The 17802-nt window shown below is 54.1% G+C and overlaps 1 protein-coding gene across 1 annotated transcript in view; it reads left to right on the top strand.

Annotated features, from left to right (window-relative positions):
* FBXL18 (F-box and leucine rich repeat protein 18) overlaps nucleotides 1-17802 on the top strand; it is an 87022-nt gene that overhangs the window by 51539 nt on the left and 17681 nt on the right. The window contains exon 5 of the mRNA XM_055346457.2: nucleotides 4471-4572. Within this exon, the coding sequence (XP_055202432.1) occupies nucleotides 4471-4572 (102 nt within the window). The remainder of the gene's footprint in view (nucleotides 1-4470; nucleotides 4573-17802) is intronic.

Genomic DNA, 17802 nt, shown 5'->3' with positions numbered 1-17802 from the left:
GCTCCCACCCACTTTTTTTTTTTAATTAACCATCTTAGTGTTTTTGTTTGTTTGTTTTGTTTTGTTTTTTTTGAGATAAGTGTTTTGCTCTGTGGCCCAGGCTAGAGTTCAGTGGTGTCATCTCGGGTCGCTGCAACATTCGTCTCCTGGGTTCAAGCAATTCTTCTGCCCCAGCCTCCCAAGTAGCTGGGACCACAGGCACCTGCCACAACGCCCAGCTGATTTTTGTATTCTTATCTTATTTTATTTTATTTTATTTTATTTTATTTTATTTTATTTTATTTTCGAGATGGAATCTTGCTCTGTCGCCTGGGCTGGAGTCCAGTGGCGTGATCTCGGCTCACTGCAACCTCTGCTTCCTGGGTTCAAGCAATTCTCCCTGCCTCAGCCTCCCGAATAGCTGGGATTACAGGTGTGCGCCACCATGCCTGGCTAATTTTTGTATTTTCAGTAGAGACAGGGTTTTGTCATGTTGACCAGGCTGGTCTTGAGCTCCTGACCTCAGGTGATCCGCCTGCCTCGGCCTCCCAAAGTGCTGGGATTACAGGCGTGAGCCACCATGCCCAGTTAATATTTGTATTTTTAGTAGATACAGGGTTTCACCATGTTGGCCAGGCTGGTCTTGAACTCCTGGCCTCTTGATCCGCCCACCTTGGCCTCCCAAAGTGCTCCGATTACAGGCCTGAGTCACCGTGCCCGGCCAGTCATTTAAAAATGTATAGTTCAGGCCAGGTGCGCGGTGGCTCACACCTTAATCCCAGCACGCTGGGAGGCTGAGGTGGGTGGATCATGAGATCAGTAGTTTGAGACCAGACTGACCAACATGGAGAAACCCCGTCTCTACTAAAAATATGAAAATTAGCTGGGTGTGGTGGCGCACGCCTGTAATCCCAGCTACTCAGGAAGCTGAGGCAGGAGAATCGCTTGAACCTGGGAGGCGGACATTGCAGTGAGCCGAGACTGCACTACTGCACTCAAGCCTGGGCGACAGAGCGAGACTCCGTCTAAAAAAAAAAAAAAAAATATATATATATATATATATATAGTTCAGGGGCATGAAGCACATTTATGTTGTGCAATCATCACCACCATCCATTCCAAAACTTTTTTTTTTCTGTTTTGACACAGGGTCTCGCCCTGTCACCCAGGAGGGAGTGCCGTGGCACAATCGTGGTTCACTACAGCCTCGACCTCCTGGGCTTGAGCAATCCTCCTGCCTCAGCCTCCCAAGTAGCTGGGACTGCAAGCATGCACCACCATGCCCATCTAATTTTAAATATTTTGTGGAGATGAGGTCTTGTTATGTTGCCCGGGCTGATGTGGAGCTCCTGGCCTCAAGTGATCCTCCTGCCTTGACCTCCCAAGGCGCTGGAATTATAGGCCTGAGCCACCGCCCCAGCCCTCATGGCCAAATTCTTAGGTGGACGTGTTTTCAATTCTCTTGGATATATACTAGAGTAAAATTGCTAAGTCATACGGCAACATTTTCAGGAAATGCCAACCTGTTCTCAGCAGCTGCACCATTTTATATTCCCACCAGCAATATTTGAGGGTTCCAGTATCTTCATGTGCTTGCCAACACTTGCTGTTTTCTGTCTGTTTGATTACAGGCATCCTAGTAGATGTGAGGTGGTATCTCATGATACTTCTCATTTGTATTTCCCTGTTGGTTAATAAGGTTGGGCTTCTTTGCATGTGCTCACTGGTCATTTGTGCATGTGTGTGTATATATATATTTATTTTATTTTATTTATTTATTTTTTTTGAGACCAAGTCTCGCTCTGTTGCCCAGGCTGGAGTGTAGTGGCGCGATCTCGGCTCACTGCAAGCTCCGCCTCCTGGGTTCACACCATTCTGCTGCCTCAGCCTCCGGAGTAGCTGGGACCATAGGCGCCCGCCACCACACCTGGCTAATTTTTTGTATTTTTAGTAGAGATAGGGTTTCACCATGTTAGCCAGGGTGGTCTCAATCTCCTGACCTCGTGATCCACCCGCCTCGGCCTCCCAAAGTGCTGGGATTACAGGCGCGAGCCACCGCACCTGGCAAAATTATTTTCATATTGCTATTAAGATGTCATTTGCAGCTGGGTCCCCAGTAAGAGAGTGGAGATTCCTGAGAGCAAGCGTTTGAGAGCTGCAGGTGAAAACATCGTCTCTCAACCTCATTTGGCCACAATCCACGGCGAGCTGGGTACTGCCTGCAACGCCTGACCCAGCCCGGGGCCTCCCTCTGCCATGGCTTGTGACATAGTGACTGATTCTGTTTTATGTAATTTTATGTAAAAAGGAAATGCGTGCCAACAGGAGATGAATTCATCTCCCAACGTACCAGTGGGTACCCACAGTGGGGTAGGCGATGCCTGGCTTCCTGTACCAGCCTCGGGCAAGTGAATACTTTCATTTTTTCTCTGTAACATGAGATAATGATGGATGGGCCCACCTCATGGCATTCTGTGAGGATTTTGTTTCTTTTCTTTTATCTTTTTTGGAGACAGAGTCTCACTCTGTTGCCCAGGCTGGAGTGCAGTGGTGCGATCTTGGCTCACTGCAGCCTCCACCTCCTGGGTTCAAGCCATTCTCCTGCCTCAGCCTCCTGAGTAGCTGGGATTATAGGTGTGTGCTACCATGCCAGCTAATTTTAGTAGACGGGGCTTCACCGTGTTGGCCAGGCTAGTCTCGAACTCGACCTCAGGTGATTCAGTCCCTCATAGTGCTGGGATTACAGGAGTGAACCACTGTGCCCCGCTGATTTTGTTTCTTTTTTTTTCTTTCTTTTGAGACGGAGTCTTGCACTGTCTCCCAGGCTGGAGTGCAGTGGCATGATCTCGGCTCACTGCAACCTCTGCCTCCCAAGCTCAAGTGATTGTCCTGCCTCAGCCTCTCGAGTAGCTGGGACTACAGGCGCCCGCCACCATGCCTGGCCAATTTTTGTATTTTTAGTAGAGACGGGGTTTCACCATACTGGCCAGGCTGGTCTCAAACTCCTGACCTCAGGTGATCTGCGCGCCTTGGCCTCCCAAAGTGCTGGGATTATAGGCCTGAGCCACTGCGCCTGGCCAATTTTGTTTCTTTTAGAGACAGAGTTTTGCTCTGTTGCCCAGGCCAGAGTGTAGTGGCACGATCATAACTCACTGCAGCCTTGACCTCCTGGGTGTAAGCAATCCTCCTACTTCAGCCTCCCAAGTAGCTTGGACTACAGGCACTCACCACCACACCTGGTAATTTAAATTTGTAGGGATGGCATCTTATAATTAGGTTGGTGCAAAAGTAAAGGTGGTTCTTGCCATTCCTTTTAATGGCAAAAATAATAATTACTTTTGCATCAACCGAGTATGTTGCCCAGGCTGGTCTGGAACTCCTGGGCTCAGGCGATCCTCTGGCCTCAGCCTGCCAAAGTGCTGGGATTACAGGTAGAAGCCACCGTGCCTGGCTGGAAGGAAGAAAATGCAGCCGATTAAGGAAGTGCCCAGTGCAGTGCCCAGCACATAGTAGGTGCTCAATAAATGTGAACTCCTGCCCTTGTTATTCCCTGACCTATCCCTGAGCTGCTGAGCTGGGCTCAGGTCCGGCTGTGTTTGCAGCCACCTGCCACCCCGAGAGTGCAGGACTGGAGCCCTTCGGGGAGGGTTGGGCACCAGGACACCAGGAGAAAGGCTGGCGGGGACCTAATGCAGAAGGCGATTTATGGTGCAAACACAGCACTTGTGCGTGGAAGGAAAAGATTTTCTTTGAACAAACGAGACTCTCAGCCCTGTTTCCCAGTAGCACGATTACTTCAGAACCGTGCAGCTTCCACAAAACAAAAAAATATGGTGAGGGATGAAGGGAGGTGAGAACGCCCTTGCAGCCGGTGGAACAAATGTTTCGGGGCTGCAGAGGGGCGGCAATGTGCAGATAGCGAGGCCGGGCTTGGGATGGAGGCTTGGGTGCACATCCCAAGCCTCTGCCATCAGATTAGGCCTGAGGCCGGCCATGGTGGCTCACGCCTGTAATCCCAGGGCTTTGGGAGGCCGAGGTGGGCAGATCGCTTGGGGTCAGGAGTTCAAGACCAGCCTGGCCAACATGGTGAAACCCCGTCTCTACTAAAAATACAAAAATTAGCCAGTGTCGTGGCACACGCCGGTAACCCCAGCTGCTCGGGAGGCTGAGGCATGAGAGTCACTTGAACCCAGAAGGCAGAGGTTGTGGTGAGCGGAGATCGCGCCATTGCACTCCAGCCTGGGTGACAGAGCGAGAACCTGTCTCAAAAAACGAAAAAACAAAGTTATGAATTGAGGCATTATTTGAGGAAGGGGAAGGAAGGGGCGTGGGAATGACAGACTCATGGTATCTCTGTGTCTTCAACTATTGGCCTTTGTATTTGCAGAGTGTTTCATGATTATATTAAATTTCACAATGTCTAACAATTAATAGTAGCCCTATTCCACTATGTGTCAGGCACTGTCTTTTTTTTTGTTTGTTTTTTTGCAGACCGAGTCTCACTCACTCTGTCGCCCAGGCTGAAGTGCGATCTTGGCTCACTGCAACCTCCACCTCCCAGGTTCAAGTGATTCTCCTGCCTCAACCTCCCAAGTAGGTGATATTACAGGCATGCACCACCACACTTGGCTTATTTTTTTTGTAGAGATGGGGTGTCACTATGTTGCCTAGGCTGGTCTTGAACTCCTGGCCTCAAGCAAGCCTTCCGCCTCAGCCTCCCAAAGTGTTGGGATTAAAGGCACGAGCCACTGTGCCTGGCCAAAAGGCTGCGTGACTCATCAGGTGACTGCTATGCCCTTGTGCCATTTATTTATTTATTTATTTAGAGACAGAGTCTCACTCTGCTGCCCAGGCTGGAGTACGACAGCGTGATCTCAGCTCACGGCAGCCTCTGCCTCCCGGGCCCAAGTGATTCTCCTGCCTCAGCCTCCCGAGTAGCTGGGATTACAGGTGCACGCCACCATGCCCAGGTAATTTTTTCTATTTTTTTTTTTATTGAGACGGAGTCTCACTCTGTTGCCCAGGCTGGAGTGCAGTGGCGCAATCTCTGCTCACCGCAAGCTCTGCCTCCCGGGTTCACGCCATTCTCCTGCCTCAGCTTCCCGAGTAGCTGGGATTACAGGGGCCTGCTACCACGCCTGGCTAATTTTTTGTATTTTTAGTAGAGACGGGGTTTCACCATGTTAGCCAGGATGGTCTTGATCTCCTGACCTCGTGATCCACCCACCTCGGCCTCCCAGTGTGCTGGGATTATAGGTGTGAGCCACCGTGCCCAGCCAGCATTTTTTGTGTTTTTAATAGAGATGGAGTTTCACCATGTTGGTCAGGCTGATCTCAAACTCCTGACCTCAGGTGATCCACCCACCTTGGCCTCCCAAAGTGCTGGGCTTGCAGGCATGAACCACCACGCCCGGCCCCCTTGTGCTATTTATTGATTACTTACTGTACTGGGGCTGAGCCAAGGCCAGGGCCCTGTGGTCCATCTCTGCAGACCTGTGTCTGGTAAAATCCTACCCCTGGCATGAGTTCTGGAGTAGGTCACACGTTTGTTTTCTTTTCTTCTCTTTCTGTTTTTTTCTTTCTTGAGACAGTGTCTTGCTCTATCATCCGGACTGGAGTGCAATGGCATGATCATGTCTCACTGCAGCCTCGACTTCCTGGCCTCAGGCAGTCCTCTACCCTCAGCCTCCTCAGTAGCTGTGACTATAGGTACATACCACCATGCCCAGTTAATTTTTTGTAGAGATGGGCTGTGGGTGGAGGGGTCTTACTATGTTGCCCAGGCTGGTCTCAAACTCCTGGGCTCAACCAATCCTCCCAACTTGGCTTCCCAAAGTGCTGAGATTACAGCTGTCAGCCACCACATCCAGCCCACACTTGCATTCAAAATGCCCTGCCAACCCAGCAGCCAGCGTTGACATTTCTGCTCTGTTAAGACATTGTTTGCCTCCGGGTTCAAGTGATTCTCGTGCCTCAGCCTCCAAAGTAGCTGGGACTATAGGCATGTGCCACCATGCCCAGCTAATTTTTTTTTTTTTTTGTGACGGAGTCTCGCTGTGTTGCCCAGGCTGGAGTGCAGTGGTGCAATCTTGGCTCACTGCAACCTCTGCCTCCCGAGTTAAGCGATACTCCTGCCTCAGCCTCTTGAGTAGCTCGGATTACAGGTGGATGCCACTATGCCTGGCTAATTTTTGTATTTTTAGTAGAGACGGAGTTTCATCACGTAGGTCAGGCTGGTCTCGAACTCCTGACCTCGTGATCCGCCCACCGCAGCCTCCCAAAGTGCTGGGATTACAGGCATCAGCCACCACGCCCGGCCAATTTTTGTATTTTTAGTAGAGACGGGGTTTCACCATGTTGGCCAGGTTGGTCTCGAACTCCTGACCTCAAGCGATCTGCTCGCCTTGGCCTCCCAAAATGCTGGGATTACAGGCGTGAGCCACTATGGGTGGCCAGAAACCTCTCTATACAGAGCAAGGCCTTGGGGAGGTGGTTTTATTGGCGGACAGTGTGGACCCCTGTCTCCCTGCCCGTTCGCTGCTGTGTTGCCCAGAAACAACTGACTGTCCCTTATCAGCTCTGAGACAAACTTCAGCCAAATCCTGAAACGGTCCCACCTGCTTTTCAGTTTGTGGTTTAAGGTTTTGGGGTTGTTTTTTTTTTTTTAAGGAAGTTAAATGAACAATTCTCCTCTGGAAGAGAAAGATAAGGCTTGAATCCGCCGGAGCGATGTCTGCTGGAAAGAAATATTTTTTAACTTGTGGGCAGTTCTCCAGCTGGGCTGTGTGAGTGAGGAAGCTGGCAGCGCTCTCGCTGAGAGAATTGAATAGACGCTCCGTCGTGGCAGGGGTTCCTTTGCCCGGCGAGGCAGGCTGTGGGCCTGGGCCAGCCAGGCACAGCGATAGGGATGGCCTTCCGCCACAACGTGGCCTGGAGATCTGGTGAACTGGGAGGCCTGGACCCATTCCCCAGGCCAGCCACCTCCTCCCTCCAAAACACCCACTCATGGCTGATGGGGGCCACTTGGGTCACCACAGACCTTTGCTATCTAAAAGCTGCATTTCCCAGGCCTTCCGTTGCTTTTTAAAATACAGCTTGACCCTCCCTGACACTGCAGAGTCATTCTCTAGCTTGCTGCCCTCTGAGACTGCTGTGTATGGCTTCCGAGGTGGCCTTAATGCTCCATTGAGTTTCTGCAGGGACTCACTCCCACCACCTGTTGCAGGATGTGTTTGGTAGCAAATAATAAAAAACCTAGCTCGAAACAGCTTCACAATGAAGGGAATTTGGTGTGATGGAAAATGTGCAGTGGTAGGGTAGGCTTCAGGTCAAGCTTGATCCAGCAGCTTACATATCTAAGGACTCAGTTTAGGACAGCTGCCAGCCAACTAGGCTGTGGGATTCCTTGTTTATTCCTACTACTGAACCAATTGCTCTGACCAGGGGAATGAGAACACCTTGATTTGCTTAGAGTAGTCACCCATTCTGTGGCACCCACACCACACAGCTGCCACAGAATGGGACAGATTGAATTTTGTGGTGCTCACAGAGTCCCCCCAATCCCTTTGTAAAATTTACTATAGTGACTCCTGTGGAACTGACCTGAGCTGAGCTCATCTGAGCTGTCCTCTGACCATCACCCACAAGTCTGTGTGTTCTTAGAGGGGACAGCCCTAGGTCAGGTGCAGTGGCTCACGTCTGTAATCCCAGCACTTTGGGATGCCAAGGCAGGTGGATCACTTGAGGACAGGAGTTTGAGACCAGCCTGGCCAACATGGTGAATTTCAATCTCTACTAAAAACACAAAAATTAGCTAGGCATGGTGGCGTGCACCTGTAATCCCAGCTACTTGGGAGGCTGAGGTGGGAGAATCACTTGAACCAAGGAGACGGAGGTTGCAGTGAGCCGAGATTGCACCACTGCACTCCAACCTGGATGACAGAACAAGACTCTGTCTCAAACAAACAAAAAAAGGGGACGGGCCCATTCTGTTCTGAGTCTCAGCACCTAGGGCCGTCCCTTCTCACCTCCCAACCTCCTTTCTCTGTTCTCTGCTCCCAGCCACGCTGGCCTCCTTTCCATGCCTTTTTTTTTTTTTTTCCATACCTTAAGTGCTCTGCCCTTGTCCTGCCCCAGGGCCTTTGCTCAAGCTGTTCCCTCTGCCTGGAGCCCCCCCACCTTGCTGAGTTTGCTGCTTCTGCTTATTCTTCAGGATTCAGAGAATCTGCCCCCAGGCTCCGCCTCCCTGCTCTCAGGGCCTCTTGGGCCTCGCCTGCCCCCACTTCCCAGGGTTTGTAATTGACCTTGTGAGATGAGGGGTTTGTGTGCGAGCACATCGTGATGAGTTTGAGATCCCCCTTGGTTTGTCCTCCCACTGATTCGAGCTGCCCCCAAGCTCACTGCCTTGGGAAGGGGTGAAGTGGAAACTGAGGGATGGCTGGCTTTGCCTCCTGAGAGCCCAGGGCGGGCTGACTGGTGCAGGGGGAGCACTATCCCCAGAGAGCAGATGCCGTGGGCCTAAAGGACCAGGGATGGGAGCAGGCAGCGGGTTCCTGGGCAGAGCTGAGCCTCGGGGAGGACAGCAGTGGGGACTGGTCTGCTTTTAGGTCCCATGATGACGTTAGGTGGGAGCAGGAGTTGCTAGTTTCGGTGGGGTGACCGGGCCAATGCAGAACGGAGGTTGGGTTATTCAGGAAGCAGATGCTGAGAAGGACTGCGGAGGGCAAACGGGTTCTTGGGGTTTGAGGGAGGAGTGACACTGGGGAAGGAGCACAGAGGGAATGAAATGCGGCAGGGAGCTGTTAGACTGCGATGCTGGAGCCAGCACGGCCCATGAGAGAGTCCCGCATGGGGCAGAGATGGCCAGGTCTTGCCCGCTCATTGGCTGGGGCCATATGGAGAAGAGTGTGATCTTGCTGAAGGACCAAAGTCTCTCCTGGCGCCATGGAAGTGGTGTGTGTGTGTGTGTGTGTTTGTGTGTGTGTAGTGGGGGTGGGGGGGAGGCACCATCTAGGGACATCCAAAAAGTTCTGTTTCCCACTTCCCCGAATTCACAGCCTGGGTTTGAGGCCCCCCTCTGTGGGGAAGTGGATGGTCAGCAATCCTGGAGGATCTTCTCAGGACAGACTTGGCGCCATGGGAGTGCAAACCCGTAATAGGAGCCCATTCCCACCGAGGGGATGGCACTGTCCTGTGGGGAACCAGGGAGGACAGGAGGGGCTGGGCTTGTGGAATTGCTTCTGACACCAGTGAAGCCAGTGGCCAGCAAGGAGACTAAGGTAGTGCTCCCACGAGAGTGCTCCTTGATGCTACTCCCCAGATAGGCTCCCCAAGAGTACTCCCTAGAGTACTTCCCTGAGGGTGCTCCCCAAGTATGTGGCCTGAGAATGTTCAAGTATGTGCCCTGAGTGCTCCTTGAGAGTGCTCCCCAAGCATATGCCCGAGAATACTCCCTGCAGGTGCTCCCGATACTGCTCCCCAGATATGTTCCCCCCCAAGAGTGCTCCCCAGATATGCTCCCAAAGAGTACTCCTTGGAGTGCTCCTCTGAGAGTGTTCTCAAGATAATCCCCAAGAGTCCTCCCCAGTAGTGCCAGGGTTGCTCCCTGAGCAAGAGGACAGGAAGCCAGCCTCGACTTTGCTGACGAGGCTAACCTCACAGCAAACTCCTAAAGTGACGGCGTGGAAGGTGGCCCTCGGACTGCCAGTGTGACTGGGATCACTCTTAGAGCACCGCCCTCCAGGCTCTGGTTTCCCCAACTGTAGGGGTGAGGGTGGCATTGGTAAGCAAACTCTACCCTTTAGGATTCGAGAGATAGAAAATCCCAAACAACAGCAGCTTAGCCAAGCAGCGCGTCCTCTCTCACTGGCAGCTCGGGTGGCCATCTGCGCTGATGGGCAGTGGGGGAGGCGTCTTATGCCCTGGGGACGCCTTCTCCTCCGTGAGTCCCCACTCTGCAACCTGGCTGCTGATGGGGCCCTGCAGGCTGGAGGGTGGCCCTGTCCTCGGCCCCCAGGCTCTGTTGCTCCCTCGCTGTGTGCCCCGGGGCAGCTTCCTGAACCTCTCTGAGCCTCACTCAGGGCCCCATCTGTAAAATGAGGTTCTTTCTTTTCACTCATTGAGGAACTCATATCTTTCCTCCTGCTTCTCAGAAATCAGTCTGGATGGGTAACAAGACATCAAACTGATACTAATCCAGTGGCCTCTGGAGTAGATGCACAAGGTCATTTACTTACGTGAGAAAAAAAAAAAATAACACTTTCTTTTTAAGTTATTCTTTTCTATAAAATAAGAATAAAACAGCCGAGGCAGGAGGATCACTTGTGGCCAGGAGGAGTTCAAGACCAGCCAGGGCAACATAGTGAGACCCCATCTCTACAATAATCAGAAATTTAAAAAAATTAGCCGGATGTGGCTGGGCACCGTGGCTCACACCAGTAATCCCAGCACTTTGGGAGGCGGAGGCAGGTGGATCATGAGGTCAGGAGTTCGAGACCAGCCTGGCCAACACGGTGAAACCCCATCTTTAATAGTAATACAAAAATTAGCCAGGTGTGGTGGCAGGCACCTGTAATCCCAGCTACTCAGGAGGCTGAGGCAGGAGAATCGCTTGAACCTGGAAGGCAGAGGTTGCAGTGAGCCGAGATTGTGCCACTGCACTCCAGCCTGGGCAAAAGAGCAAAACTCCGTCTCAAAAAAAAAAAAAAAAAAAAAAAAAATTAGCCGGGTGTAGTGGTGCATGCCTGCAGTCCCAGCTACCTGGGAGGCTGAGGCAGAAGGATCGCTTGAGCCCAGGAAGTGGAGGCTGCAGTGAATCATGATTGTGCCACTGTTCTCCAGCCTGGGTGACAAAGCAAGACTCTCAAACCAAACAAACAAAAACTTTGCAGGCCAGTAGCAGTGGCTCACGCCTGTAATCCCAGCACTTTGGAGGCTGAGGCAGGAGGATCACTTGAGCTCGAGTTCAAGACTAGCCTGGGCAACACAGTGAGACCCTCTCTCTAAAAAACAACCAACCAACCAACCAAACTTTGCTAACATTGAATGTACAGATTTGCCTGACTTGTGCTGGTAGGGATCTGGAGCAATCACATTTATCTGAGGCCCTGGCTGTATGGCTCTGTGCAAGCTGCCCCTTTCCTGAGGCCTCAGTTTCCCCCTCCTCCTTTGGGAGGAGACACAGAACAGTCCATGAGATGCTTGGAACAGTGCCTAGAAGGGAGCTGCCGAAAGTCGTAGCTGTCCCTGTCCCATGGGAGAGGTGGATCCTCCCAGGGGAGGAGGGCCGGCCCGAGGTGCTCTGCTCACCCTTTGACTTCGTGTTTGGGACACTCGGAGGCTGGCGTGCAGCCGAATAAGTGGATCTATAGATTAACAAAACTAATCCTAATGAGATGGGTGTATGGCTTAAGAAGATTCTTGCTAAAAAAAAAAAAAAAAAAAAAAACCTTCCCCCCACGCAAACCCACAAAATCCATCTCAGATTAGAGAGGAATGGTGCAAGCCTCTTGCTCCTTGGAACCCGAGGAGACAGTGGGGGTGACAGTGACGTCATCACATGCTGGCCTGTTGCTATTGGCTGGATGGCCAAGAAGTACCACCCAGCGACCCCCCGCAGGAAGAGGCCCAAATCCATGACATCATCCAGAAGATCCTTTCAAAAAGGGATTTGTCCCCAGTGCCCTTCACAGTCACTGCTGGGAGGAAAAGAGGGGTTTAGAGATGTTTCTTGGCTGGGCATGGTGGTTCACGCCTGTAATCCCAGCACTTAGGGAGCCCAAGGCTGGAGGATCACTGGAGCCCAGGAGTTGAAGACCAGCCTGGGCAACACAGCAAGACTCTGTCTCTATATAAAAGAAAATTCTAAAAATAGAGAGAGAGATGGAGAGACAGAGACAGACAAATAGGCAGAGACAGAGAGAGAGGCAGATGGAGACAGAGATAGCAAGGCAGAGACAGAGATCGAGACAGACTGAGACAGAGATAGAGAGACAAACAAGACAGAGACAGATGGAACTGACAGATTAACCGGAGCGGGGAGAGGAGGCGGGAGGGCTGGGAAGCTGAGCCTGGCGGGCAGGACCTGGAGGCTGACCAGGCCTGGGGCCTCCCCGGGCTGATGCGTGGCCACTATTTCCAAGGCGTGGCCAGACTGGCCCAAGCTCCCCTGATGTTCCGGCCTCTCTGGGCAGAGCGGGGCGGGGCAGGGCACTCAGTGTGCCCTCTGTGTGGGGACAGGGTGGGTCTGCACCTTGGAGGGGAGGAGAGGGGGGCAGGTTCCAGCCCTCTTTCCCCCATGGGGTCAGCTGAGGTTTGGGGATTTCAGGGACATTCCAGGTGCGGGTGCACCAGCTGCCACCAGACTGCGGGGTGTGGGGCCAGGGACAGGCATGCACCAGGCCCCCAGGAGCGGCTGGGCTCTGAGCCGTCCCCAGGGTGTGGTGGGCATCAGGGGCAGGGCTGGCCACCCCCTTGGCCCCTGCAGTGTGGCCAGGCATTGCCAAGCCATGGGGTCAAGTGTGCCCACCCGCTCCAGTGCAGATGGGGAGACTGAGGCCCCGAGAGGTGGTGGCCAGCCCAGGACCACAGGCCACCCTGGGGCAGGCGGGAGGACCAAGGCTCTGTCTCCTGAGCTCGGCCTCTCCACACAGCCTCCCTCCAGGTGGTTCAACGTCCATGACCAGCCCCCGTTACTCGAGGAGCCACTTGGGGGTCTCCAGGGAGGTCCCTTAAGCCCTCTCCTTCTGTGCACTGCGTCCCTGGCTGTGCCACGCTGGGTACGTGGGCTCAGGTTGTGCCCCAGGACTGCCTCTGGGCAAAGTGGTGGCCCAGCTGCTCCCTGCAGACCCTGGGAGGAGGGGAGAGTGGGGATGGGGAGGACCCTCCTGGGGTGGGAATGGGGCCTGGAGTGGGAGGGTCAAGAGGATCAGGGCAGCAGACACCTCCTAGGTCGGCCCTGGGCTCAGCCCTGGACACACGGGGATCCCAAAATCATGGCAGCACCACGGAGGAGGCCTGGCTGGGATGGGACAGTCCCCAGGCCATGACAGTGTGAGGAACACAGAGCAGGGTTTGGGGAGGTCACAGCCGGTGGAATGTTCTGGAAGGCTTGGCTGAATCACTGTTAGCAAGACTGAGGAAGCTGGGAAAAGCATTCTGGGGAGGGGGCCGCAGGTGCAGAGTCCCCGGGTGGGAACCGCAGGGCTGTTTATGGGGCTGGCGGTGCAGCTTGGTGGGACCTGCGCCTCTCCCTGAGGCACAGCGCGGGCAGGACAGGTGTGTGCGTGTCTGCGAAAGCCTGCTGAGTCTGTGGGGGCCACAGAGAAGCTGGGGATGGGGCTGAGCTGTGACGGCGCCAAGGTGACAGGTGACAGTGTCCGGGTGACGGGAGATGGGCTCCGTTCAGGGCATGGTGAAGGACTTGGGATGAAGTGGACACAGGCCAGGGGGACTGAGCAGAGGGACCCAGAGGAGCTGGAGGGGGGCGGCGGGAGGTGGGGCCCCTCTGAGCTGAGGCCTGGGGCCCCACACAGTGGGGGTGGAGTCGTTGTGTCTGAGATGGGAACCTTGAAGGCCTGTGGGGAGGTGATGTCTCAGCTGGAGTCACTGACTGGGGGCTGGGTGAGAACTCCGAGCTCTCGGAGCCGTTGGACAGGAGAAGGGGAGAGAGTAGGAGGGGACCTAAGCCGGGCACAGGAGTCTCCTGGGGCTGAGAGTTTCCCATGAGGAAAGAAGATGGTGGGTCAGGCAGGTGTGCTCTGCCCCCAGTGCCTCCACACCCCCCACCCTCCAGCCTGGGTGAACCCACCCATCCCAGCCTTGCTGGGGGCTGAGAGGCCCAGCCTGGGTTGCTATGGTGATGGGATGCGTGGCCAGCAGGTGTCACCAGAGCCTGCAGAATCTGGAAGGAGCAGGCGCGGACTGGTGGGGGCGCCTGTGGGACCCTCTCCTGGGGCCCCCTCCAGCCAGACCAGGCCCAGAGAGGTGCCCTCAGAGCCACCTAGGCCAGGAGCCGGAGACACAGCCCCGCCATTGGGGACACAGCCCAGGACAGCAAGGAGCTCTGGGTGGGATCACGGGAGGGGGATGTTGGCTCAGGGGGAACCCTGCGAGGAGTTTCCAGTCGGCAGGCCTGTGAGAAGCCGGCTCTACCACCGTGGGATCCTGGGCCTCATTTTCCCCATCTGTAAAATCGTGCCCAGGCCTTGCCCAGAGCAGGGAACCAGTAAGACTTAGAAGTGGCCAGGTGCAGTGGCTCACGCCTATAAACCCAACCTTTTATTTTGTTTTTTTTTTTTTTTTTGAGACGGAGGCTCGCTCTGTCGCCCAGGCTAGAGTGCCGTGGCACGATCTTGGCTCACTGCAACCTCCGCCTCCCAGGTTCAAGCAATTCTCCTACCTCAGCCTCCGGAGTAGTTGGGATTACAGGCGCACACCACCATGCCTGGCTATTTTTTGTATTTTTAGTAGAGACAGGGTTTCACCATGTTGGCCAGGCTGGCCCCAAACTCCTGACCTCAAGTGATCTGCCTGCCTTGGCCTCCCAAAGTGCTGGGATTACAGGCATGAGCCACCGTGCCTCGCCTAAACCCAGCTTTTTGGGAGGCCAAGGTGGGAAGACTGCTTGAGGCCAGGAGTTCAGGACTAGCCTGTGCAACATAGCCAGACTCTATCTCTAGAAAAAATTTAAAAATTAGCTGGGGATGGTGGTGCACATCTGCAGTCCCAGATACCTGGGAGGCTGAGGCAGAAGGGTTGCTTCAGGCCAGGAGTTCAAGACCAGCCTGGGCAACATAGCCAGACTCTGTCTCTAGAAAAAATTTAAAAATTAGCCAGGTGTGGTGATGCACGCTTTCGATCCCAGCTACTTGAGAGGCTGAGGCAGGAGGATTGCCTGAATCTAGGAGTTTGAGGCTGCAGTGAGCTGTGATCGCGCCACTGCACTCCAGCCTGGGTGACAGAGCAAGACCCTCTCTCTAAAAAAAAAAAAAAAAAGAAACTTCAAAGTATCTCTGGATCAGAAGCCACTTTGACCCAGGAAGCAAGGCACACGCACATGCACACGCCTTTGCACACGCATGTCCGCGGCGTATACAGAGGCACGAGTCTGAATTTCACTGCATTTCACTTCTTGGTTTGAATCTCCTGACGGGGCCTCTGAGGTCAGAGCCCCAGGCCTAGAACACGAATTCCACTGTCTAGAACCATCTACTGAGGCCCCAGGGAGGAAGCTTGGGCCAGGCAGGTCCTGGCTTTTAAAAAATTTGTGTATATATATGTACTTTTTTTTTTTTTTTGGCAGAGACAGAGGTCTCACCATGTTGGTCTTGAACTCCTGGCTTGAAGCGATCCTCCTGCCTCTGTCTCTCTAAGTGCTGGGATCACAGGTGTAAGCCACCGTGCCCAGTCCTGGCTTTACTGCTCCTGCCGTGCACCCCTCTCTGAGCCTCAGAGGGGTCCCTGGCCTTGACATCTCCCCCCGGCTGGGACATAGGACAAGGCCTGGTGACTGATGAATGCGGAAACTAGGTGGGGCCTCTGGAGAATGATGGAGGGCACGGTGGCTGGTCAGCAATTCCACCCTGGAATTAGGTGAATCTGCGGGCTCCCTCTAGCCCAGTCTCCCTCCCCTCCCCAGCCTTCCCCTCCTCTCCTCCCAGGAATGCTGCCAATGCTAGGGATATGCCGAGGCCTGCTCTTCTCCTAAATGAAGTCTCCGCTGCCGGCATTAGCTTATTTTCTGCAGAAAGCAAATTAAAGGGGCTGCTGAGGAAGGTATTTGGATCCTTGGGGCCGCTCCCGGAGTCCTTGCACCTGTCCAGGGGTGGATCTGGCCTGGGGGGCCACCATGGTTCCAGGGGCCCAGTCCCAGGCACCTTCCTGGAATTCCCCTTCCCAACCCCTGCTCCTGCACGTCCAGCTTTCTTTTCAAAGTCTCGCCGGCCCAAGTGGGGAGGGGAGACTTGCCTGCTTCGTGCCTGGGGCCCTAGCATCAAAATGGCCAGTCGCCTGTCCCTCTGCGGGCTGTTTTGGCCTCTCAAGGTCACAGACCATGTCTTTAAGTCTCACTATATATTTTTTGTGATTATAAAAGCAATCAATTTTACCATAGAAATGTCAGGAAATAAGGCTGGGGGTGGTGGCTCATGCCTGTAATCCCCAAGATTTGGGAGGCTGAGGAGGATCACTGGAGGCCAGGAGTTCAAGATCAGCCTGGGCAACAGAGTGAGACCCCATCTGTACAAAAAATACAAAAATTGGCCAAGCATGGTGGTGCATGCCTGTTGTCCCAGCTACTTTGGAGGCTGAGGCAGGATCACTTGAGCCCAGTAGTTGGAGGCTGTGGTGAGCTATGATGGCGCACTGCACTCCAGCCTGAACAAGAGTGAGACCCTGTCTATAAAAGAAAAAAGGCAGTGCCTGCGTCTACCCTCTGCCTCTCTTCGGTCCATTTTTCTGCCTTTGTCTTAGGAGTCTGAGGCTCTGGCCCACCCCTCCCCACCTTCAGTGTGTTTCCTTCCACGGGGTGAGGTACAAAGAGGGAGGGCTGGGGTTAGGGCTGGGCACAGGGCGGGATGAGGTGGGTGAGGGTACCCGTGAGCTTCTTGCCAGGTCTCCTGCCCCACCCACAACTCCCCCAGCCGCTGAGGAGCCCCTGGCAGAGCTGGGGTTGAAGAGGCAGCTTGTCCCCCCACCTTCAGGAATGGCAACCTGCAGCAACTGGAACAAGGCCCCACTGTAAAGCTCTGTGTGTCCCAGGTAAGGCTGAGAGAGAGAAAAAAGACCCCGACAGCTTTTGTCTGTTTCCTGGCAGGGATGGGGTTCTAAGCTCTCTTCGTCTAGCTGGGGAAGTGGCTTGTAGACCAGGTCAAGGGACAGAAAGCACTAATTCATCCATCCATTAGCCTATCTGTCTGTCTGTCTATCTATCTATCATCTATCATCTATCCATCCATCCATCCATCCATCCATTCACCCATCCACCCACTCTTCCGTTCACCTACCCACCCACCCACCTGTCCATCCATCTACCCACCCATCCACCTATCCATTCACTCATCTATCCACTTCTCCATCCATCCATCCATCTATCCATCCACACACTCATCCATCCATCCATCCATCCATCCACTTACCCATGTACTCATTCACCCACCCATCCACCTGCCCACCCACCCACCCATCCACCCATCTACTCATCCATCCAAACACCCAATGTGGTAGCGTGTGCCTGTGGTCCCAGCTACTCAGGAGGCTGAGGTGGGAGAATCGCTTGAGCCCGGGATTTTGAGGCTGCAGTGAGCTATGATTGTGCCACTGGACTCCAGCCTCAGTGACAGAGCAAGAGCCTGTCCCTTAAAAACTAAAAGAAAGTGGCAGTTTTGGAGAGCAAATGCAGCCAGTCCAGTGGCTGGAGAGGCCCCAAGTGGTACTAGAGCAGGTGGCTGTGGGATTGGGTGTTCTGTCTGGGCCTCCCTTGGCCATTCCTGGTCAGCAGTGGTTCGTGAGTTCTGGGCCACCAACCCTCCCTGTATCCTCTTTAGCAAAGTGGAGGGGCCTACAGGGTCACCAGCCCCCTGGGATATGCTGAGGGGGCAACTCTGGGCCAGGAACCCCTCACTGGGTGGGCACGCAGGGCAGGTGCCCTGGAGACCTGTCCCCCAGAATAGCCGCCTGGTATGCCCCTTCGTGGCCAGGCCCCGTTGGGTAAAGGGGGGCATGGCGGAGAAGGTGGGAGGGAATCAGGAAGGACCCCACCTCGGAGCACCAAGTCCTGTCCACCCGGCCCCACCACACTTCGATCTCAGAGCCCCCAAGGGTGGG

Source organism: Gorilla gorilla, chromosome 6 (genome assembly GCF_029281585.2).
Source record: "Gorilla gorilla gorilla isolate KB3781 chromosome 6, NHGRI_mGorGor1-v2.1_pri, whole genome shotgun sequence".
NCBI lineage: Eukaryota > Metazoa > Chordata > Mammalia > Primates > Hominidae > Gorilla > Gorilla gorilla.
Note: the sequence above shows the minus strand (reverse complement) of the source record. Positions and strands in the feature narration are given on the sequence as shown.